General features: G+C 38.1%; 1 protein-coding gene across 2 annotated transcripts in view; it reads left to right on the plus strand.

The window, feature by feature from the left end:
* The first annotated feature begins 678 nt into the window (after positions 1–678).
* Positions 679–23,979, plus strand: part of MIGA1 (mitoguardin 1) — a 106,196-nt gene continuing 82,895 nt past the window's right edge. For both annotated transcript variants that reach the window (XM_045477920.1, XM_045477921.1), the window contains exons 1-2: positions 679–797; positions 4,836–4,949. In XM_045477920.1, the coding sequence (XP_045333876.1) occupies positions 4,851–4,949 (99 nt within the window). In that variant the 5' untranslated portion in view covers positions 679–797; positions 4,836–4,850. The remainder of the gene's footprint in view (positions 798–4,835; positions 4,950–23,979) is intronic.

A 23,979-nucleotide genomic window follows, 5' to 3' on the forward strand; every position in this document is an offset into this window, starting at 1 on the left:
TTTAGCTATCCTTACAAAATTATTTGGACATTTCACCACAAATATGATCAGTAATTGGAATTTTTAAATCTGCAGTTCTGATGGAATGTTTTGACTCAAGACTGCAAATAGAAACAGCATCTTTTTTTATTGTCATTCTCCACGCTCCCCCCCTCCTTGTTTTCTCTGTATTAGAACCTAAGAGCAGTGAATACCCTGCCTGACAACTCATAGGTGGCCATATTTACATATTTTAATTCAGTGGAAACATGGAGAGTAATTGAAATCAATAACTTCATTCAATCAATAAACTAATGAACTTAACATTCATTAGTTTAGGTGCGGCGGATCTAGAGTAGAAGTTCTTAATTCGGGATCCATGGATTGGTTTCGGGCATCTGAATTTGTATATACTGTACATATGTTTTTCTTTTAATAATGTATGAGCGTCTGTAAGAGTCTATGTGCATTCTTCTGGGGTAAAATCCCCACAGGGCACCAGATTCGCTGACTAGACCTACATCCCTCAAAAGGTTACAAACTACGATACCAGTTGACAACATTGCAACAATGCAGTTCTTAGGCAGTCTTTAGAACTCATTTGCCAAGGCAGGAGCCTCTACCCTACACAAAAATGGCGAGAGCGGCTTCACACGTAGCCCCTCACGCTGAAAGGCTACAAGGCCCCCGCCACATTCTCTCCACCTTCCCACTTCTGACCCCGGAAGGACTCCGCCCCCGCGGCCAGGCGGCTCTTCAGTGCTGGGCTGCGGCTGGGAAGCAGGCGTGAGTCCGCAGCACCTGACCTGTAGCACCAGGTAAAAGGGTGGAGGGGGAGGGCGTAGGGGCGGGTGGGGTCGTGTAGCCCGCGGGGGCCGAGGCAAGCAGGGTGGGGCGTGGTGGGGCGCGGGTAGGAGCCCCAGCCTTGGCCCTCGGGAATCCCAGGGCGGGTGAAGGAACAGAAAGCCAGAGAAGTCCGCACGCCGGAGGGAGGCCCGCAAGGGGAGCGCTGAATCAGGGTGGGCTCCCGACTACTGCTCAGAGCCCAACCGAGGGTCTGGGCGTGCGAGCCGAGCGAGAGTCCACTTTTCTGGTCCCTTGGTTAAAAAAAAAAAAAAAAAAAAGGAAGACCGCTGAGGATAGTGCTTGTGGAGGTCGGGGGTGAGGGTCCTGGTGGAGGTAGGGCCGCTAGCGTGGTCCAAGTTTTTGCGTGAATGCCAGTGGTTTGAGCAGGGAGTGGTTTTTGAATGAGGAAGATTACTCTTTCTTTGCTGGTGCTTTCAGAGAATAATAGAGCATAGGGAGGATTGTGGCCTCAGGGCCCTTTTGTAAACAAAGTTGTTCCACATTTATATTGTGGAAGGAGGACTCCAAAAGATCTTGCTCTTGCACAGACCTTTATTATTATTGTTATTTTATCGTTATTGCAACTAAATATTTTTGCTGTGTTTTATTTACTCAGTTCGGGTGCATGAGTTTACGTTTCACGTCAGTTTGGGGAGGGGTATTTGGACTTTCATTATTGCTTAAATTATAAAGCAAGCTGTAGAATAGAATTTTAGGGTGTTTAAGAAACAAACTATCACACATTTTTAGCTCGCCAACGGTTACATAATTACATAATATAGTGGTTTTGGTGATGTTTTAGAGCCTTCTACAAATTTGAATAATAATTAAACTGCCTTCGTGTTTATTTTAATTAGTATTTATGGAAGAAACTGAAATGATTAGTTTTTTAAAAGTTATTCAGTTATTAATTATTAAGTTTTCAATCACTCTGTACTGTCAGGGCAGAGCCCAACTCAAGAGCTTGAACTCATGAACTCAAGATCATGACCTGAGCAGAAATCAAGAGCCAGAGGCTTAACCGACCGAGCAACCCAGGCACCCCTTTAGTGTAGTGTTTTTGAAAAGTAATACATGTAGGTACTTAAAAAAAAAATCAAATATTAGAGAAGACTTATAATGAAAAGGAATGATTCCCTGCACAACCTTATACCCCTAATCTCATTCTCCAGAGGACCATTTTTCTCAGGTTTAATTTCCTTTGTATTTCTCAGCAATATGTTTCTATCACAGTTTGTTGCTTGGAATAAGTGTACTTCAATCAGAATTATACTGAGTCTAGGGGTGCCTGGGTGGCTCAGTGGGTTAAGCATCGACTTCGGCTCAGATCGTGATCAGATCATGATCTCTTGGTCTGTGAGTTCAGGCCCGGCGGTTGGGCTCTCTGCTGACAACTCAGAGCCTGGAGCCTGCCTCTGATTCAGAACATTAAAAAAAATAATAATTAATTAAAAAAAATTAGAAAGAATTATACTGGGTCTAAACATTGTAATTAGAGTATGTGTGAAGGGGGATTAAGTTTACACTCCGTGAGTGTCGCTAGTAGGGAATAAATAAGGTGTCAGTAGCAGTAACCTACCCTTAGTATTACTGTTTTTCTTGAAAGGATACTACTACTTAATGGTTTTGATGCTTGCCTGAAAAAAAAAAGATATTAACAGTAAAGGGTAGTCTGCATATTAACAGAAAGTGGTCTGGAGTCTGCAAAAAGCACAGAGATATATGCAGAAATAAGGGACTGAAAGTATAGCCAATAAGCTTTTTTTTTCCCCTTCTTTTTTCTTTTTTGAACGGGGAGCATGCTGGGAAGCAGGGGAGTGGCAGAGGGAGAGGGAGAGAAAGAATCTGAAGCAGGTTCCGTGCCCAGTGAGGAGTCCCATGCGGGGCTCGATATCACGACCATGAGATCATGACCTGAGCTGAAATTGAGTTGGACTGAGCCACCCAGGAGCCCCTAGCCAATAAGCTTTTGTTGGAAGATTTTTGATTTTTATTTTCTCTTTAGTAATGTTTATATAGCCCTATTCAAGGAAAAGAAATATTAAATTTGGTAGACGTAAATTCTGGTTACTGGAAAAGCCTACCCTCTTGTGTACCAGAGACTGTTGTCAGGCTTTTAATTGGCCTAGATAAAATATTCCTTAGGTTCCATTAATTTTGTGTTTACCAGGCAAACTTTTTAATGTATGAATTTAGATCCTACATTTTTTTTTTAATGGTATTAAAATTTATTTTGAAAGAGAGAGCGTGAGCAGGGGAGGGACAGAGAGAGAGGGAGAGAGAAAATACGAAGCAACCTCCTCATGTCAGCACGGAGCAGAGCTCTGTGGAGGGCTTGTACTCACAAACTGTGAGCTCATGACCTGAGTTGACATCAAGAGTTGGGCACTTAACTGACTGAGCCACGCAGGAGCCCCTAGCTCCTACAGTGTTTTATTTCAGAGGGTATGTCTTGATGACATATATAAGTATTTTTTTGACTAGTGTATTTCCTTATTATAAATGAATAAATATGTAAGCTGATTTATACATCAGTACTATGTGAATTTGTTTATTGTGTGTCCAACTGGGTACGCAGATAAAATTGAGTTTCTGGCTTTGAAAAGCATAGACCCAGACCCTGAACCATCATGTCTGTGAAAGTTCTGCTACCCTTAAGGGCCTTTATGAGAGATAGCTGCTTTCTCTGTAGACCTCTGACTTCTCTTATCTGACTTCTCTTTCTTTGGTTTCAATAGAAATAGGCATTAAAACAATATTAAAATTTCATAGCATGCATGTAGCATTTCTTTGAACATCTTTAAAATGGAATAGTAGGAGAATAAGTGCCTGAGTTCAGAAGTTCAGTTCAGTGAACTGAGGTTACTTTCTAGCCCCAGGAGTCATGGTTCCAATCAGGTTCCTTTCAGTACCTATACCTCCTGTTATTTGAAGGAAATAAGTGGGAAGAAATAGGTTTTAAATTTTATTTAAAAGCTGAAATATTGGGGTGCCTAGGTGGCTCAGTTGGTTTAGTATCTGATGTTGGCCTCAAAGGGCCATGGACCTGGGATGGCGAAGGAACTGAGAAAAAGAGACAACAGTATAACGAGGCACAGGGGACCGGAGCCAACAACCCTAGGTACCGAGGTTTATTGTACATCTTATATACGTTTTCAGGAAAAACAGATCAGCAATGATTAACAACAGAAAGCTTAGCAAAGCATGTCAATGGTGTACATCTGATTCAGCTATCGTACATGTATGTTGTGTACGAGAGCAGCCTTGCAGATACATATGTTCCGGTAAGAATCTTTACGATAGAGGCAAAGACAAAGGGAGTGAGTGCACTGTGCTATATACAGCTGGCTTCCTTTAAGCAAAACATCCCTATCTGCATACTAAAGAACAGACCACATTTTCCAAGGGCAATTCACTCAAGTCCTTTCAGGTTATTTTTAACCTTACCATCTCACGTTTTCTCAGAGATCTTGGAGCCTGAATGAATATGCGCCTATGGTAATTGTGGTGTTCTGTTTCCCACGATGAGGGTCATGATCTCACAGTTCCTGAGTGAGCCCCACATCGGTCTCTATGCTGACCGGTGTGTAGCCTGCTTGGAATTCTCTCTCTCTCTCTTTCTCTCTCTCTCTCTCTCTCTCTCACTCGCTCTCGCTCTCGCTCTTATTCTCTCTGTCTCTTTTCCCTCTCCCCCCAGAAATAAATAAATAAACTGAAATTTTTTTAAAAAGCTGAAATATTTATTTAAGCAGAAAAGAGAGAATCTAGGACCTGTAATTTTCTAAGGAAAATGTGCTACTTGAACTCATAGTTCAAATCTAACACATTTTCTTTTTTGGATGCTTTGATGATTAATAAACTTTTAGCTCGAGTAAATTTGGCTCATAATTTTCTTCAGGGAAGTATATCATGAATAATTAACTGCAAAAAGAAAACACTGATAGAGTTAAATTTTCAATTTGTATCTTTCATTTAATGGCTAATATGTTTTTATGTTTCATTTAATGAAGGTTGTAAGAGGAGTCATGTCAGAAGAAACAGTAAGCGAATCACAGTTTTCCTTGAAGACTGCAGTACTAAGAGTGTTTGATCTTCCTCTGTCCTGGTACTATTCTCTCTCCCAGGTAAACAAACAAAAAACATGAAGTCGAATAAGTTTATTGCTCAGAGCATAGTATTTTGTTTATAGTATTTAAATTTCAATTGAAGTTTTAAATGGTTCAGTCAAAATGTTTATTAAGGTAGTTTAGGATGCCTGGGTGGCTCAGTCAGTTACGTGTCCTACTCTTGGTTTCTACTCAAGTCGTGATCTCATAGTTCATGAGTTTGAGCCCCACACCAGGCTTTGTGCTGGCAGCAAAAAGCCTGGTTGGCATTCTCTCTTTCTTTCCATTTCCCTTTCTCTCTGCCCTTCCCCATTGGTATATGTGTACGCTCACGTGTTCTATTTCTCGAAATAAAAACAAAAAATAGAAACCAAAAACTTTAAAATGTTTATTAATGTGGTTTAAAACTTACTTGGTTTATATGGTTTCACTCTTATGTGGATCCTAAGAAACTTAACAGAAACCCATGGGGGAAGGGAAGGAAAAAAAAAAAAAAAAAAGAGGTTAGAGTGGGAGAGAGCCAAAACATAAGAGACTGTTGAAAACTGAGAACAAACTGAGGGTTGATGGGGGGTGGGAGGGAGGGGAGGGTGGGTGATGGGTATTGAGGAGGGCACCTTTTGGGATGAGCACTGGGTGTTGTATGGAAACCAATTTGACAATAAATTTCATATATTAAAAAAATAAATAAATAAATAAAACTTACTTGGTTTTTATTTCATGGCTTTTTGTTACCATATTCATAACTTTAAAAAATTTTTTTAATGTTTTTTTTTTTTTTTTTGAGAGAGAGAGACAGAGCATGAGTGGGGGAGGAGCAGAGAGAGAGGGAGACACAGAACCTAAAGCAGGCTCCAGGCTCTGAGCTGTCAGCACAGAACCTGATGTGGGGCTCGAACCCACGAACCACAAGACCATGACCTGAGCCAAAGTCGGCTGCTTAACCGACTGAGCTACCCAGGCTCCTCTCATATTCATAACTTTTAAAAGGAAATTGTAGGGGCGCCTGGGTGGCTCAGGTCATGATCTCACAGTTCATGGGTTTGAGCCCGCCATCGGGCTCTGTGTTGATAGCTCAGAGCCTGGAGCCTGCTTCAGATTCTGTGTCTCCCTCTCTCTCTGTCCCTCCCTTGCTTGTGCTCTGTCTCTCTCGGTCTCTCAAAAATAAATAAACATTAAAAAAAATTTTTTAAAAGGAGATTTCATTACTTGAAAAAAAAAAAAATAGTACTGAGGTGCCTGGCCAGCTCACTTGGAAGAGCAAGTGACTATTGATCTTGGGGTTGTGAGTTTCAAGTCCCATGCTGGGTGTAGAGATACATACATACATAAACAAACAAACTTAAAAATAAATAGTCCTCCTTAAGTGAATTTACATAGTCCATTAAAGCTATTTTCAGTGATGGAGTGCCTGGGTTACTCAGTTGAGTGTCCCAACTCTTGATTTCAGGTCATGATCCCAGGGTTGTGGGATCGAGCCCCACGTTGGGCTGTGTTGAGTGTAGGGCCTGCTTGGGAGTCTCTCTTTCTCCCTCAGCCCCTCTACCCTCTCATACTCTCTCTCTGTGTGTCTCTCTCTCAAATCAAAATAAAGTAAAAAAAAAATATTTTCAGTGAATTATGTTATTGAAGTGGACCTGTTCTCATCACAGTCCTTTAATTTTGTTTTATAGGCGTAAAATATACATAACATAAAATTTACCTTTTTAACCATTATAAAATGTATAGTTCAGTAGCGTTAGGTATATTGTTGTGCAACCAATCTTTGGAACTTCTTGCAAATCTGAAACTGTACAGCCACTAAATAACAACTTTCCATTCCCTCTCTGTTTCTAATTTGACTACTCTAAGTACCTCATAAATGGAATTATATAATGTTTGTCTTTGGGGGAATGGTTTATTTTACTTAGCATGATGTCCTCAAGATTCATCCATTTTGTAGCACGTCAGAATTTCTTTCTTTTCCCAGGTTGAATAACACTTGATTTTATGTATACACTGCATTTTATTTATCTGTTCATCCATCACAGGTCATTTGGGTTACTTCTATCTTTTGGCTATTGTGAATAATGGTGTTATGAACATGACTGTATGAATATTTACTCAAGTCCCTGCCTTCAGTTCTTTTGGATATATACCTAGAAGTGAAATTTCTGGATCACATGGTAATTCTATTTTTAATTTGTTGAGGAACTGGCATATTGTTTTCCATAGTGGCTCTGCCAGTTTTCATTCTACCAGCAGTGCACAAGGGTTCCCATTTCTCCACATTCTCACCAACACTTGTTATTTTCTGTTTTTGTTTTTTTTGTTTTTTTTTTAAATATAATTTATTGTCAAATTGGCTAACATATAGTGTGTAAAGTGTGCTCTTGGTTTTTGGGGTAGATTCCTGTGGTTCATCGCTTACACACAACACCTAGTGCTCATCCCAACAAGTGCCCTCCTCAGTGTCCATTACCCATTTTCTCCTCTCCCCCAACCTCATCAACCCTCAGTTTGTTCTCTGTATTTAAGAGTCTCTTATGGTTTGCCTCCCTACCTCTCTGTTTGTAACTATTTTACCCCTTCCCTTCCCCCATGGTCTTCTGGTAAGTTTCTCAGGATCCACATAGGAGTAAAACATGATATCTGTCCTTCTCTGACTGACTTATTTCACTCAGCATATCTTCCAGTTCCATCCATGTTGCTGCAAATGGCATGATTTCATTCTTTCTCATTGCCAAGTAGTGTTCCATTGTATATATAAACCATATCTTCTTTATCTGTTCATCAGTTGATGGACATTTAGGCTCTTTCTATAATTTGACTATTGTTGAAAGTGCTGCTATAAACATTGGGGTACATGTGCCCCTATATATCAGCACTCCTGTATCCCTTGGGTAAATTCCTAGTAGTGTTATTACTGGGTCATAGGGTAGTTCTATTTTTTATTTTTTGAGGAATCTCCACACTGTTTTCCAGAGTGGCTGCACCAATTTGCATTCCCACCAACAGTGCAAGAGGGTTCCTGTTTCTCCACATCCTCGCCAGCATCTATAGTTTCCTGATTTGTTCATTTTAGCTACTCTGACCAGTGTGAGGTGGTATCTCAGTTTGGTTTTGATTTGTATTTCCCTGATGATGAGTGTCATTGAGCATCTTTTCATATGTCTGTTGGCCATCTGGATGTCTTCTTTGAAAAAGTGTCTGTTCATGTCTTCTGCCTGTTTCTTCACTGGATTATCTGTTTTTCAGGTGTTGAGTTTGGTAAGTTCTTTATAGATTTTGGATACTAGCCCTTTATCTGATATGTCATTTGGAAACATCTTTCTCTGTTTTTTTTTTTTTTTTTTTTTTTTAATAGTAGCTACCTAAAGCTGTCTGAGTTGGTATATCATTGTGGTTTTGATTTGCATTTTCCTAATGATTAGGGAATCCCATTTCCATGGGAACAATCCCTTTATTTTTAATATTTGTTTCTAATGCAATATGTACTTCATTGTACTGAAGAAAAAGGTGTGTGTGGAAAGTAGCATTTAGTTCACTAAAGCTATAATGTATTTCATTAAATCCAAGATGATCATTTTTTACATTTCAGTGTTTGCAAAACTTGCTTACATGTTAAAGTGAGTGGTATCTCAGATGGGAGGAGTATAGTGTAATTTTACATTTATATATAGGGAAGGATGTGGCACAGATGTATGAGAAGTAGCAATTATACCTAGTGTTCACTGTGTTTAAGGTATTATTTATGTCCTTTATACATAAAATGTCTGTAATCCTCAAAGTAACCCTGGAATTTAGATATCATCTCCATTTTACAGATCTGGAGGCTTTAAGGGCTTAATTAACTTGTCCAAAAGGTGTATATAATAATGTGAGATTTTAACTTGTATCTCCTTCATCCCCAAATCCATTTTCTCTCTTTTCCTTTCTCTCTCTCTCTCTCTCTCTCTCTCTTTTAGATTATTCATTTTTTTGGGAGAGAGAGAGCAGAGGAGGGGCAGAGAAAGAGGGGGACAGAGGATCCGAAGCAGGCTCTCTGCTGACAGCAGAGAGCCCCATGTGGGGCTCAAACTCACAAACCGTGAGATCATGACCTGAGCTGAAGTTGGACACTTAACCAACTGAGCTACCCAGGTGCCCTATCTCTCTTTTCCTGTCTTTACTTTTTCAGGAGTATATGCTTAAAAGAAAATTTGACAAATATAGAAAAGAATTAAAGAGAAAATAAAAATTACCAACAGTTCCTCTGTAAAAGCTTATTTGCTATACTTTTTCTTTTTTGTTTCTTTTTAATGTTTATTTATTTTTGAGAGGGGGGGGAGGGGAAGAGAGAGAGGGAGACACAGACTCCAAAGCAGGCTCCAGACTCTGAGCTGTCAGCGCAGAGCCTGACTTGGGTCTTGATCCCACAAACCCCAAGATCATGATCGAGCCGAAGCAGGAGACTTAACCGACTGAGCCACCCAGGCACCCATCTCTCTTTTCTTTTCTTTCCTTTTTTAGAACTATGTGCTTGAAAGATAATTTGACAAATATGGAAAAGAATAAAAGAGAAAAAAAATTACCAACAGTTCCTCTGTAAAAGCTTATTTGCTATACTTTTTCTAGGTCTTTTATTTTTGCATGTATATCTCTGCCCTCCATGCCCCACTTCCCACCCCCACTGCCCTGTTCCCCTCTACCATTTGAGATTATAAAGTTTCATATTTTGAGCATTTTCTGTCCTTAGAAATGCTTTATGAATATAGATGTACTATAGTTTATTGAATATTTCTTTTTTTATGTTTTTGGTTTGTTTTGACAGTTATGAAACTTTGTCCCATTTTTAGATTTCATTAAGGTGGATTCCTAGAGGTGAAAATATTGAGTCTAAATGTTTGGTATTTTTTATTTGTTTTTGTTATGCCATTTGGATAACATTTAAAAAGATTTCCAAAGGTAACTGTGTGATTCAGTTGGTTAAGTTCCAACTCTTGATTTTGGGTCAGGTCATGATCTCATAATCATGAGTACAAGCCCTGTGTTGGGCTCTGCACTGACAACTTAGAGCCTGCTTGGGATTTTCTCTCTCTCTCTCTCTCTCTCTCTCTCTCTCACTCACTCACTCTCTGTCTCCTCCCCTCTCTCCCCCTCTCTCTGCCCCTCACCCCCCACCCAAAACTCATAAACATACTTAAAAAAAATAAAATAAAAAGACTTCCAGATGGTCATAGCTGCATCCACTGTATGTAAAGCAATATGCTAGACATTTTATATTAGGTGCATTTACAAACTCATTTAATCCTTAAAGTGATATAAAATAATAATATTCTTTAAAATGTATTATTTGAGTAGCTAATACATTTATATGGTTCACAAATCAAAACCACACACACATATACATATACGTATATATATATATATATATATATGTGTGTGTATACACACACACACACACACACACACACACAGGTGTTTTACTCTCAGTTCCCATCCACTCCCTATAGGTAACCATTTAGATTACTTGAATATCTTTCAGGTTTTCCTTATTCAGATATCAGCAAAAGCAGTTATATAACTCCCCTTCTTATAAAAGGGAGCATACTACCTATGTTCCCGTTTTTTTATACTTAAAAAATTTCCTGGAGATCTCTCCATATTAATATATGTAGATCTTCTTTTTCTTTTCCTTTGTTTTTTTATTCCTACAGCTACATAATATTTCTTTAAACATTTTTTTAATGTTTATATTTTAGAGAGAGAGAAAATGCATGAGTGGGGGTGGGGCAGAGGGAGACAGAGACAGAATCTGAAGCAGGCTTCAGGCTCTGGGCTGTCAGCACAGAGCCCAACAAAGGGCTCAAACTCACAAGCCTTGAGATCATGACCTGAGCTGAAGTTGGATGCTTAGCCGACTGAGTCACCCAGGTGCCCCTTTTCTTTTCTCTCTCTCTTTTTTTTTGATGTTTATTTATTTTTGAGAGAGAGAGCACGCACGTGTGCACTAGTTGGGGAGGGGGAAAGACAGAGAGAGAGACAGAGAGAGAGAAGCACAGAATCCAAAGGAGGCTCCAGGCTCTGAGCTATCAGTGGAGAGCCCAATTCAGTACTCGAACCCGTGAACTGTGAGATCATGACTTGATCCAAAGTTGGACGCTTAATCAGCTGAACCACCCAGGCACCCCTACATAATACTTCTATATGTGAACATTTGTGTTGTTTCTGATCATGTACTGTTATAAACAATGCTATTATAGTGAGTAAGTTTGATATATCTCAATTCATACAACATAGCAATAGGACACAGGTATAGGCATAGGATGAATTTTTTAGACTTTGGATATCTGGCCAAAGAGCAAGTTTATTTGAATTTTGGTAGATACTGCTAAATTGCCCTCTGTAGGAATAGTATTATTTTGTACTTCCCAAATTTTGGAGTTCTTGCCAATCTGAAAGTTGAGAATGGTATTTTATCATGGTTTTCATTTATTTTATTATTATTTGTTTTATTTTAGAGAGAGTATACGTGCAAGTGGGGGAGAAGGCAGAGAGAGAGAGAGAGAGAATCTTAAGCAGGCTCTACACTCAGCGCAGAGCCTGGCACAGGGCTTGATCCCACAACCCTGGGATTATGACCTGAGCCAAAATCAAGAGTTGGGTGCTCAACCGACTGAGCCACCCAGGCATCCCTCATCATGGTTTTAATTTTGTCTCTCTCTTATATGTTAAGCTGGGAATATTTTCATAGATTTAAGAGTAATTTGTATTAAGTATGAACATTTTGAAGGCTTTCATTTGTCATTTTTTTTTTTTTAATGTTTATTTATTTTTGGGACAGAGAGAGACAGAGCATGAACGGGGGAGGGGCAGAGAAAGAGGGAGACACAGAATCGGAAGCAGGCTCCAGGCTCTGAGCCATCAGCCCAGAGCCCGACGCGGGGCTCGAACTCAGACCGCGAGATCGTGACCTGAGCTGAAATCGGACGCTTAACCGACTGAGCCACCCAGGCGCCCCTCATTTGTCATTCTTAAATTGCTTTTCAGATTGGCTATAGGAATCCAGTCTTAATCAATCTTAATCTTAATCATTTGATGATATATGTTTTTTCACAGCCTAGAAATCAAAATATTAATTTTTAAAGAGTTCATTAGCATTTTGTATTTGTTTTTTAAGAATTACTTTTGTATCCTTTGCATGTATTGATTTTGCTATACCACTACTTTCCAATCCTAAGAATAATTTTCTGAGGCCATGTGTATTGTTCAACTTGTCCCATGGAATATTTAAAAAAATAATATGAAGAGTCATTGCAGGTAAACTGAAGTATACGTTCTATACTCTTAGTCATGGTATTTAGTATTCAAAACTCATTCCATGCTATCAGTGCTCTAAGGCAGGTCAGTAAACTACAGCCTCTGAGTCAAATCAAGACTACCACCTGGTTTTGCAAGTAAAGTTTTATTGGGACACAGCCATACTCGTTTGTTAGTGTATTATCTGTGGCTGCTTCTGACCTACACTTAACACTTAACAGAGTTAAGTGGTTGCAGTAGAAACCATACGTTCCACAAGCCTAAAATATTTACTACTTGGCCTATACGAAAAAAAAGTTTGTTGACTCCTACACTAAGAGAAGTTACAGGTTGAACAGCATCAAAGGGCTAAGAAAGGGCCAAGGAAAAGCTCAGAGTTCTTTTTTTTTTTTAATTTTTTGTTTAATGTTTATTTATTATTGAGAGACAGAGAGACACAGAGCATGAGCAGGGGAGGGGCCGAGAGATGGAGAGACACAGAATCCAAAGCAGGCTCCAGGCTCCGAGCTGTCAGCACAGAGCCCGATGCGGGGCTTGAACTCACAAACCGCAAGATCATGACCTGAGCCGAAGTTGGATGCTCAATCAACTGAGCCACCCAGGCGCCCCAAGCTCAGAGTTCTTTTTCTTTTTCTAAGTTTATTTATTTATTTTGAGAAGGAGAGAGAGAGAGGGAGAGAGAGAGAATCCCAAGCAGGCTCTGCACTGTCAGCCCAGAGCCTGACACGGGGTTTGATCCCACGAACCATGAGATCATGACCTGAGCTGAGATCAAGGGTTGGAGGCTTAACTGACTGAGCCACGCAGGCACCCCAAAGCTCAGAGTTCTTGTTTGAACAATTCTATAACTTTAGAATTATATTGATTTTTTAAAAATATTTTTTCAACGTTTTTTTATTTTTGAGAGGGAGAGAGAGTGCGTGAGCATGAGCGGGGGAGGGGCAGAGAGAGAGGGGGACAGAGGATCTGAAGTGAGCTCTGCGCTAACAGCAGAGAGCCCAATGTCAGCTTGAACTTGAATCCAAGCCATGAAATCATGACCAGAGTTAAAGGTGGAACTGCAACTGACTGAGCCACCCAGGTACCCCGGATTGATTTTTTTATGAAAAAAGACATGTAAGATTTTTTTGTTCATTAGTTCAGCCTCCAAAGATTGAGAAGCCATGTTGGATGCAGTTCAGTTATATAATTAATTGCATAGTGAGATACGTCATTGGTGTGACTGTAGTTTCTTTTTTTTTTTTTTTAATTTTTTTAATGTTTTTTTTTACCCTTGAGAGACAGAGTGAGGGAGGGGGAGAGGCAGAGAAAGGAGACACAGAATCTGAAGCAGGCTCCAGGCTGTCAGCACAGAGCCTGACGTGGGGCTCGAACTCACAAACCGTGGCATCATGACCTGAGCTGAAGTTAGATGCTTAACCGGCTGAGCCACCTAGGCACCCCTGTAGTATTTTTAATATATGATGTATAACATGAATGGATTTAAACACTTTCTATAATGCATCTTGATTCATGTTTCACCACTGTAGAGTTGTGTAACCTTTGGCAGGTTGCTTAACCTCTTTGAAGCCAATTTACCATGTCTGACATACAATAAAAATGAGTGAGCACCCCAATAAATGTTGACTCCTATTTCCCTGTGTCATTTATTTAAGGAATAATACATTTTCCAAGTATTTGTTTTTTAATTTAATGAATACATACTCTAGGGGCACCTGCCTGGCTCAGTTGACAGAGCATGCAACTCTTGATCTCGGGGTTGTGAGTTCGAGCCCCACAATGTAGAGATTGCTTAGGGATAAAATGTTTAAAAAATAATGAATGCATACTTTAAACAAAATACTTAAGTCTCTTTTGCATCTGTGGTTTTCTTAAGGATTACTTTGGTATATCACTGTGTATCATGTTAATACAAGCAGATTGTGTTTTTCATCGGGAAACCACAACATGAAGTGGTAAGTAGTTTAGTTCTCCAACTTCAGAGTGTTAAGTGAGAAAGACAAAGTACTTAAAATAAAAATCTTTCTAAATGCAGTGTGACATCCTGAGTTGGTCCTGAAATAGAAAATTAGTGGAAAAACTGGTGAAATCAGAATAAAGTGTATATAATTTAGTTAGTAATATTGTAGTAGAGGTGCGTGGGTGACTCAGTTGGTTAAGCAGCCAACTCTTGGTTTCAGCTCAGGTCATGATCTCACAGTTTGTGGGTTCGAGCCCCATGTTGGGCTCTGCACTGACAGCATTGAGCCTGCTTGGGTTTCTCTCTCTTGTTCTCTCTCTCTCTTTGCCCTCTGTTCCCACTCGTGCTCTCTCTCTCTCTGTCAAAAATAATATGTAAACATTAAAATATTAAAAAAATAATATTGTACTAATGTTAATTTTTTAGTTTTGACAAGAGTACTGTGTTAATATAAGATGTTAATATCAGGAAAATCTTAAGTGATGTGTATATAGGAAATCTACAAACTTTGCAACTTTTTTGTCAATGTAAAATTATTTCAAACTAAGATTTGTTAAAAATTTTTAAATTAAATTAACATTAAATAATTTCTCACATTTTTGAATGCCTGCTATGTGTCAGATACTACTTTATGTAGGTTATCTCTATTCACAAAAACCCTATGAGGAGGATGTTATTCCTGTTTGTTCAGAGTTTACAGTTTGAATGCAGTGTGTTCTAGTTATCAGAGAGATTCATTCGAAGTATATTTGTTAAGCCTCTACTGTGTTTCAGTCCAGATATAAAGTGGTGAGCAAGATCTAGATACAGGCCCAGCCCTAATTGAGTTGAGAACCTCAGTAAAATTTGTAGAAATGACCCCCCCATCCAACCCAAAAGGTGTTGTAAGTACTGTGTTTGAGGAATAGATCAACTTAGTTCTGGGAAGAAGTTTATGCTGAGTAAAGGGAAATAAAGTTATTGGAGCCGGAGACTTGTGTATGACTAATTATTCCTTGTCTTCCAGAATACATTAGATGGCAGGGGAAACTTCTCAAGAGCATTTAACAATGGCATCAGGTTATGGAATGGGGAGGATTGTGAAATCTGAGCATAAGGAGTAGTGTTCTTTTCCTTTGTATTCTCAGTGCCTAGGCCATAAATGGATGTTCAATTCATGTTGAATGAATAGGATGTGTCTAGTTTTCATTTGTCTGGAGGTCACGAAATGGACTGTATCACCACAATCCTGTATCAATCCTCTGAGCTTTAGGATTCTGGATGCTGTATTTCCAGTGTTCTAAGCAATGATATGAAAGTAATTGACCTTCCTCTGGGGAAAAAAAGTAACAAAACAAGAAATGATAGGCAGGAGTGATACTGGAGACTTTCAGACCTTGTGTAGATTACTTAGGATAAACATCTTTCTCTGGGGAATTTGTTGCTTTTTTTGTCATGGAAAAGGTTTCTTTTTTCATGAGATTAGGACTGTAAACTTCGGTGGTTTTTTAATATAAAAATAATATATAAACAGAACTTAGATCTTAACAAAAGTGAATTGATTTTTATTGTATTTGAATTTGTATTAGTAAAACACATTATATGCCTGATGGAGTAGCTTTAATTTTGTGTTTGTTTGTTTGTTTGTTTGTTTGTTTGTTTATTTATTTATTTATGTACTTCATGCCTAGTGAGGAACCCAATGTGGGGCTTGAACTCATGATGCTGAGATCAAGACACTTAACCGACTGAGCCACACAAGGACCCCTTAATTTTGTACTTTTATCTCTTAATAGAATAGTTCTCTAACTTCAGTGCCCTTGGATATAGTAGAGCTGACAGTTTAAGCAGACATGATCACTTAGCTGTGACTGGACCTGTATTGATAGATTATTTTCTTTAATGGAGGTCTTAATTTTGTTATCTTACATTTATTCCTGCAGTAAATAATCTTTACATTTGATCTAAGGTTAATATTTTTTTGGTAAAAAGGTCATGGCAGTTTATACAATATATTGAAAATTAAGGTATTCTTAATAATAGAGTTCTTTTTATATTTAATATAAAATAAAAATATTAGAATTTTTCTTTAAGATTTAATTTTTGAGTAATCTCTACACCCAACATGGGGCTTGAACTCGCAACCCTGAGATCAAGAGTTGCCCGCTCCACCAACTGAGTCATCCAGGTATCCCAATAATAGTGCTGTTTTTAGAATTTATTTTATCATTGGATCTTTAGTATCCTAATTCAAGGAATTGCTGTTTTTTTCCAAATCTCATTTAATTGCTATGAACACTGAAGATATGTTTCCAGAATGAAAAACATAGAAACAGAAAGAAATAAAAATTTGCTGATACCTGTAGTAGAGACATTGCTTAAGAGAATAATTCTTTTTTTAAAAATGTTTATTTATTTTTGAGAAAGAGAGAGGGCAAGTGAGGCTCTGTGCTGTCGGTGCAGAGCCTGACATATAGCTCGAACTCACAAAGTGTGAGATCATGACCTGAGCCAAAGTTGGATGCTTAACCAACTGAGCCACCCAAGTGCCCCAATTCTTAAAGATCATTAAGGGAAAATATTTGAGGCAATATTGGAATGTTCTACTTTTTCTGGATAGTGTTGAAGGAATTTAAATGGACTTGGAAGAAAAGTAGAGTAAGAATAGTTTTAAGAATAGTTTTAATTTTTTTGTTGGACCACAGTCTTTGAGGCCAAATGCTAATGGTAAATGGAAGTAAATCATTTCTAGTATTCCAGAAAATACTGGAATACTCTCTCCGATGCTCTCTCTCTCACAAAAACAAAAAAAAGTTTACAATTTAAGTTTTGATGTACATTTGTATGTACTTGTGCAATTCTTGATTCTTGCCACAATCAGATTAATGAATATATCCATAAGCTCCAAAAATTTATTTCCCTTTGTAATCTCTCCCTTCGCATCTCCTTGTCCCACTCCCCTCCCTCCCTTCCCCCCAGGCAACCATTGATCTGCTTTTTGTCACTCTAGATTAATTTGAATTTTCTGTTTTATATAAAATGGAATTATATAATATGTACTTTCTTTTGCCTGTTTTTTTTCAAGTAGTCTGATTATATTGAAATATATATGTGTTGTATGTATCAGCACAGTTTGTTTTACTTGTTCATCTTTTGGTGGACATGTAGGTTGTTTCCTGTTTTGTGTTTTAATTGTAAGTAAAGTTGCTAAGAACATCCCAATACAAGTCTTTGTATGACATATGCTTTCATTTTTCTTGGGTAAGTACTTAGGAGTGGAATGACTGAATCACAAGATAGGGATGTATTTAATTTTTAAAGAAAATGCCAGACTTCTTCCAAAGTGGCTATATCATTGGTATGGCCAGTCTTTTAATTTTAGCCATTCTAATATAGGTATGTAGTAGAATCTTGTGGTTTTATTTTTTTTTAATTTTTTAATTTTTTTATGTTTATTTATTTTGAGAGTGAGAGAGACACAAAGCACAAGTGAGGGAGGCACAGAGAGAGAGGAAGACACAGAATCTAAAGCAGGCTCCAGGCTCTGAGCTGTCAGCACAGAGCCCCATGTAAGGCTTGAACTTGTGAAACACGAGATCATGACCTGAGCCTAAGTTGGATGCTCAACTGACTAAGCCACCCAGGAACCCTTCTTGTGGTTTTAATTTGATTTTTCCTGGTGACCAATAATGTTGAACATGCTTTCATATGCTAATTTGCCATCCATAAGTCTTCTTTGTTGATGTGTCTGTTCAGAGCTTTTGCCCATTTTTTAATTGGGTTTTTTGTTTTCATATTCAGTTTTGAGAATTCTTTATATACCTTGGGTATAATTCCTTTTCAGACATATGATTTACAACTATTTTCTCCTAGTCTGTAGATTGCCTATTCTACTTCTAAACAGTGCCTTTTATTTAACTTTTATTCTTATCTATTTATTTTATTATTTTTTATTTTTAGAGAGAGTGTGAGTAAGGGGAGGGACAGAGAGAGAGAGAGAGTGAGAGGGAGAGAGACAAGGAAGGAGAGAGAGACAAAAATCCCAAGCAGGGTCCACATTCAGCGCAGAGCCCCATGTGGGTCTTGATTCCACGACCCTGGGATCATGTTGTGAGCCAAAATCAAGAGTCTGATGCTTAACCAACTGAGCCACCCACCCAAGTGCCTTTATTTATTTATTTATTTATTTATTTATTTATTTATTTATAAGAGAGAGGGAGAGAGAGAATCTCAAGCAGGCTCCATGCTCAGTGTAGGGGGGCCCCATAAGGGGCTCAATCTCCAGACTGCAAGATCAATACCTGGGCCAAAATCAAGAGTTGAATGCTTATCTGACTGAGCCACCCAGACATCCTCTTTTTAAATTATTATTTTATTTTATTTTTTTAAATAGTGTCTTAAAAATGTTTTTTTAATGTTTATTTTTGGAAGAGGGACAGAGCACAAGCTGGGGAGGGGCAGAGAGAATGAGACACAGAATCTGAAGCAGGCTCCAGGCTGTGAGCTGTGAGCACAGAGCCCAACGTGGGGCTTGAACCCACGAACTGTGAGATCATGACTTGAACCAAAGTCCGATGCTTTAACTGACTGAGCCCCCCGAGTACCCCTTTAAACAGTGCCTTTTAAAGAGCAGAAGTTTTTGATTCTGAAATCCGTTTGTCAACTTTTCTTTTTTAAAAAATGAATCAGGCTTTGTGTCATCTCTAAGAAATATTTGCCCAGTGGAAGTTCACAAAGATTTTCTCCTATGCTTTCTTCTAGAACTGTATAGTTTTAGAGTTTATGTCCTTATAGTTTTAAGTTTATGATCTGTGCATGAATTATTGTATATAGTGTGGAGTTATACAGCATATAATCTTTTGGAATTAGCTTTTTTCATTTTACATAACACATTTGCAATCCATTCACATTGTTGTGTATCTGAATATTATGTCCTTTTTTATTGCTGAGTATTCCATTATATGGATGTAACGTGTATCCATTTATCTGTTGAAGGACACCCAGGTGGTTTCTGGGTTTGGGTGATTTCAAGATTACATAGATTTTCTGTTTTCTTCTAAAAATTCTTCCTTGAATTTCCTTTTTACTTTCAACAAAAATAGATTAACTATTTCTGCAGGTTTATTTCTGAACTCTATTCTGTTGCACTGATCTATATGTTTATACCAATACTACACTCTCTTAATTATTGTAGCTTTATAGTTAAGTCTTGAAATTGGCTAGAGTATGTTCTCCAACTTTGTTCTTTTTCAGTTATTTTGGTTATCCTACTTCCTTTGCCTTTCTTTAATTTTTTAAAAAATAAGCTGCCAATATCTACAAAAATTTTTGCTGGGATTTTTATTATTTTCTGTAGATCAAATTGGAGAGAATGACATTTTACAGTCCGTGAACATGATGTATCTCCTTTTATCTTTGTTGATTTCTTTGATTAGTGTTTTGTTGTTAACTGAATTTTTTAAAATTTTCTCTATTTTTTCTTTTACATGGTGCTGTTATAAGTAGTATTGCTTTTTTTTTTTTTTTTTAATGTTTATTTTTGAGAGAGAGAAAGGGCATGCATGCAAGCTGAGGAAGGGCAGAGAGAGAGAGAGAGGGAGACAGAGGATCCAAAGCAGGCTCTACACTGTCAACGGAGAGCACAATGTGGGGCCTGAACTCACTAACGGTGAGATCATAACTAGAGCCAAAGTCGGATGCTTAACTGACTAGGCCACCCAGGTGCCCCAGTAGTATTGCTTTTTAATGTCAAATTCCATTTGCTTATTGCTATCATTGACTTTGTAGCCTATTTACCTACCAGTTCTAGGGGATTTGCGGGGAGATTCTTTGGGATTTTCCATGTGGACAATCAAGTTGTCTGCAAATAGAGACAGTTTTACTTTTTATTTTCCAATGTGTATTTCTTTTATTCTTCTTTCTTGACTTTTGGCACTGGCTGTTACTTCTAATATGATGTTGGTTCTGTTGCCTTCAGGCATTCCTTGGCTGTGGCAGCATAACTGTAATCTCTGTCTTCTTCTTTGCATAGCCTTCTCCTTTTTGTCTCTATGTGTCCTTTAATCCCATATAAAGACACTCATTGGACATATGGTCCACCTTAATCCAATGCAATGTCATCTTGATTCTTACCTTAATTACATCGACAAAGATTTTTTAAAATAAGATCATATTCTGTTTTTCTTTTTCTGTCTTTCTTTTTTTTTTTTTAATGTAGGCTCCATGCCCAGTGTGGAGCCCAATACCAGGCTTGAACTCACAACCCTGAGATCGAGACCTGAGCTGAGATCAGGAATCAGATTCTTAACCAACTGAGCCACCTGGGTGCCCCATATATGATCATATTCTGATCTTCAAGGTGAACATGAGTTTTGAGGGGACGCTATTTAATGCACACACCTTCTAATCCTAATTTACTGAGAGTTTTTATTTATTTTTTTTCTTTGAGAAGACGAAGAAAAACTTTATCTCAAGATTTCATCATATAGTTGGAGAGAAATAGGACATGGCTTATCATTAAGTAGTTTTAGATATACTATACCTAATCATATTTTTCAAATCTAGTAGAAGCTGAAATGTAAGGGTTACGTAGACAAAAATTCTTGCTACATTTAAAGATTATAATATAAGTAGGTCTGAGACAGAACCCCTAGCTAAAGTAATTCCTGCCTGATTCTTGCCAACTCACCCCTCTTTCTCTTAAATTGCTTATTCTCCTTCCCAGTAATTGGTAAGGCAGACCAGCTTCTCCTCACTCCCTCCACCAGACTCCAGATGGCCTACAAAGGCCAATCAAACCTGCTCAAACACATAGCCTTTAAGATTTGGCTTCTTTGACTCTGTCTTTGGCACACACACATGCACACTCACACATACACCATCTTGCTTTCCCTGAAAGCTTTTCTTCAGATAAAATAATCCCAGCTCCTTATTTCCCCAACCCTTTAATCATTTTGTTTCTGTTCTCTGAACTCCTTCCAATTTCCCTATATATTGTATAATGTGGAAACCAAAACCACACACCATTTTCTAACAGGGTCTACGAGTTGCCAAATTTAGGGGGGCTCACTTAACTTCTTCAATCAGAAATCAAAGCCAAGTCCAACAGGTTCTTAACAAGTGGACATTGGAACAGGTGTGACACCCTCATTCAATAAAGCAACACCTTCTGAGTAGATTAATTATTCAGTGTGGAAAGGAAATCTACTTGCTTTCATTGAAAGGGATTTTTAGAATATTCATGCATTTGTATAAAACTTGCTGAGAGTTTTTAAGAAATCATGAGTGGATAGTGAATATTTTCAAATGTTCTTTTTTTAAATTTTTTTTTTAATTTTTGAGTTTATTTATTTTGAGAGAGACAGAGTAAGTGGGGGAGGGGCAGAGGGAGAAGGAAAGAGAATCCCAAGCAGGTTCCGTGCTCCAGTGTGCTCCTGACATCATGACCTGAGCCAAAACCAAAAGTCAGATGCTTAACTGACTGAGCCAGCAAGGGGCCCCTCAAATGTTCTTTTTGAATCTATTGAAATTATATTATGGCTTTTCTTCTTGGTTTGTTATTATGGTAAATTACATTGATTTTTGAATGTTGAACCAGATTTGCATTCCTAGGATATACACTCCTTGGTCATATATAGTGTTCATTTTTTGTTTAAAGTTTGTTTATTTATTTTCAGAGGGGAAGGAGGGGCAGAGAAAGAGAATTCCAAGCAGTGCTGTCAGCATGGAGCCTGATGCGGGGCATGATCCCACAAACCTTGAGATCATGACCTGAGTGGAAACCAAGAATCAGATGCTTAACTGACTGAGCCACCCAGACTCTCCTGTAGTATTGATCACACAAACCTTGAGATCATGACCTGAGTGGAAACCAAGAGTCAGATGCTTAACTGACTGAGCCACCCAGACTCTCCTGTAGTATTTATTTCCTGTAGTATCTCCTGTATATGTTGCTGGATTCAATGTGTTACTATTTTGTGAAGGACTTTTAAAAAAATCTATCTACATTATAGATATTTGTCTATAATTTTTTGTAACGTCTTTGGTTTTGATATTAATAGTAATGCTAGCTTCACATATGATTGGGAAGTAGTCCCTCATTGAATGGAATTAATATTTCTTTTTTAAATATTTGGTAGAATTTGCCCTAATAGTTTTGTTAAAAGGTTTTATTTAACTACAAATTCAATTTCTTTAGTACATATGTAACTATTCATTCTATCTATTTCTTCCAGAGTGAATTTATGGGCATAGAGTTGTTCATAGTAATACTTTTCATATCCGTGTGGTCTTTAGTGACAATGCCTCTCTTATTTCTGATTTTAGTAATATGTGTCTTTTCATCTTTTCTCTCTTTCTTTCTTTTTTGTTTTGGTCAGACTGGCTTCAGGTTTGTCAGTTTTACTGAATTTTTATTTTTATTTTTTTTTGCCAAAAGCCAGGAGTGAATCTATTGATTTCTTTTTAATAAGCTTTTGATTTTATTGATTTAGTTTTCTATTTCATTGATTTCTGTTTAGTCTTTATTACTTCCTGTCTTCTACTTGCTTTGGATTGGATTTGTTCATCTGTTTTCTAGTTTCTTAAAGTAAAAACTCAGATTATGGATTTTACACCTTCTTTAATATAAGTGTTTAATGGTATGTATTTCCTTTGAAAGTTAAAGCTGCATCCTACAGTTTATGTCTTTTGTTCTTTTGAGGGAATAGAGAAGGGTATTGATGCAGTTCATGCCCCTCCACAGAAACTCCTGTTTCCCTCCCTCGGTTCTGCACCATTGGGGAGACTTAGGAGTCTTGCAGTTTTTTCTGTGAGTAGTGCCTGGTGGGATTCGTGAAGATAAAACCTGCAAAAAGTATGGATTATGCCCATATTTACAACATCCCCCGTGCTCCTGGGGGTGCTTTACCCTTTCTCACCAACGCTACTGTCTCCACCAATTTACCAGCCATACTAGCTGAACTCTTCTTACTGATGTCCTGCTGTGTTTTATCTCTGCATGCCAGTGCTTATGCCCTATCTCTCCCTGCAGATACCTGTGTCTCCTTAATTTTGGGGCCAAGTGATTGCCCTCTGTCCTCAGCATTGTGATGGTTTCAAGAAAAATTGAGAACTTGCCATTTGTCTGGCTTGTTTTTGTTGTTCATTTGAAAGTGACACTCTTTCCAGCCCTCTACACCCCAAGATTATGGCTTTATTTTATAGTTCTCCTGTATTTTAGGTGATTGTGTCTGTCCCCCAAGACAAAGTTAGTTACCTCTTATGTGAAGGTGATGTGAATACTTAGTGTATACTTATGTTACTGTATTTATCACACTATATTGTAATTACTTGTGAATATATTTGTCTCTACTATAACATACTGCTTGAAGGAGGCAAGATCTGTGTCCTCTATGCCTAGTGCTTCCTGATCAATGAAAGGCATTTGATAGTTGCTTGTTGAATAGAATTACGATAAGATTTTAATTCTAATTTTCATAGCACAGTGTGGTACTTTGTAAAATGCTGAGTAAATATTTGTTGAATAATTCATGCATAAAAGGACTTATTCAGATTCTATTTAGAAATTAAGTTAATTCATGTTTGCTCAAATTTCCAGATAGTTAAAAAAAATTGGTATGTTTTAAAACTCGGAACTGGGGTGCCTGGGTGGTTCAGTCGGTTAAGCAACCAGCGTCAGCTCAGGTCATGATCTCACAGTTCATGGTTTCAAGCCTGGCATAGGGCTCTGTGCTGACAGCTCAGAGCCTGGAGCCTGCTTTGGATTCTGTGTCTCCATTTCTCTCTCTCTCTCTGCCCCTCCTCTACTCATGCTCTGTTTCTCTCTCA

Source organism: Leopardus geoffroyi, chromosome C1, assembly GCF_018350155.1.
Source record: "Leopardus geoffroyi isolate Oge1 chromosome C1, O.geoffroyi_Oge1_pat1.0, whole genome shotgun sequence".
In the NCBI taxonomy this organism is placed as follows: Eukaryota; Metazoa; Chordata; class Mammalia; order Carnivora; family Felidae; genus Leopardus; species Leopardus geoffroyi.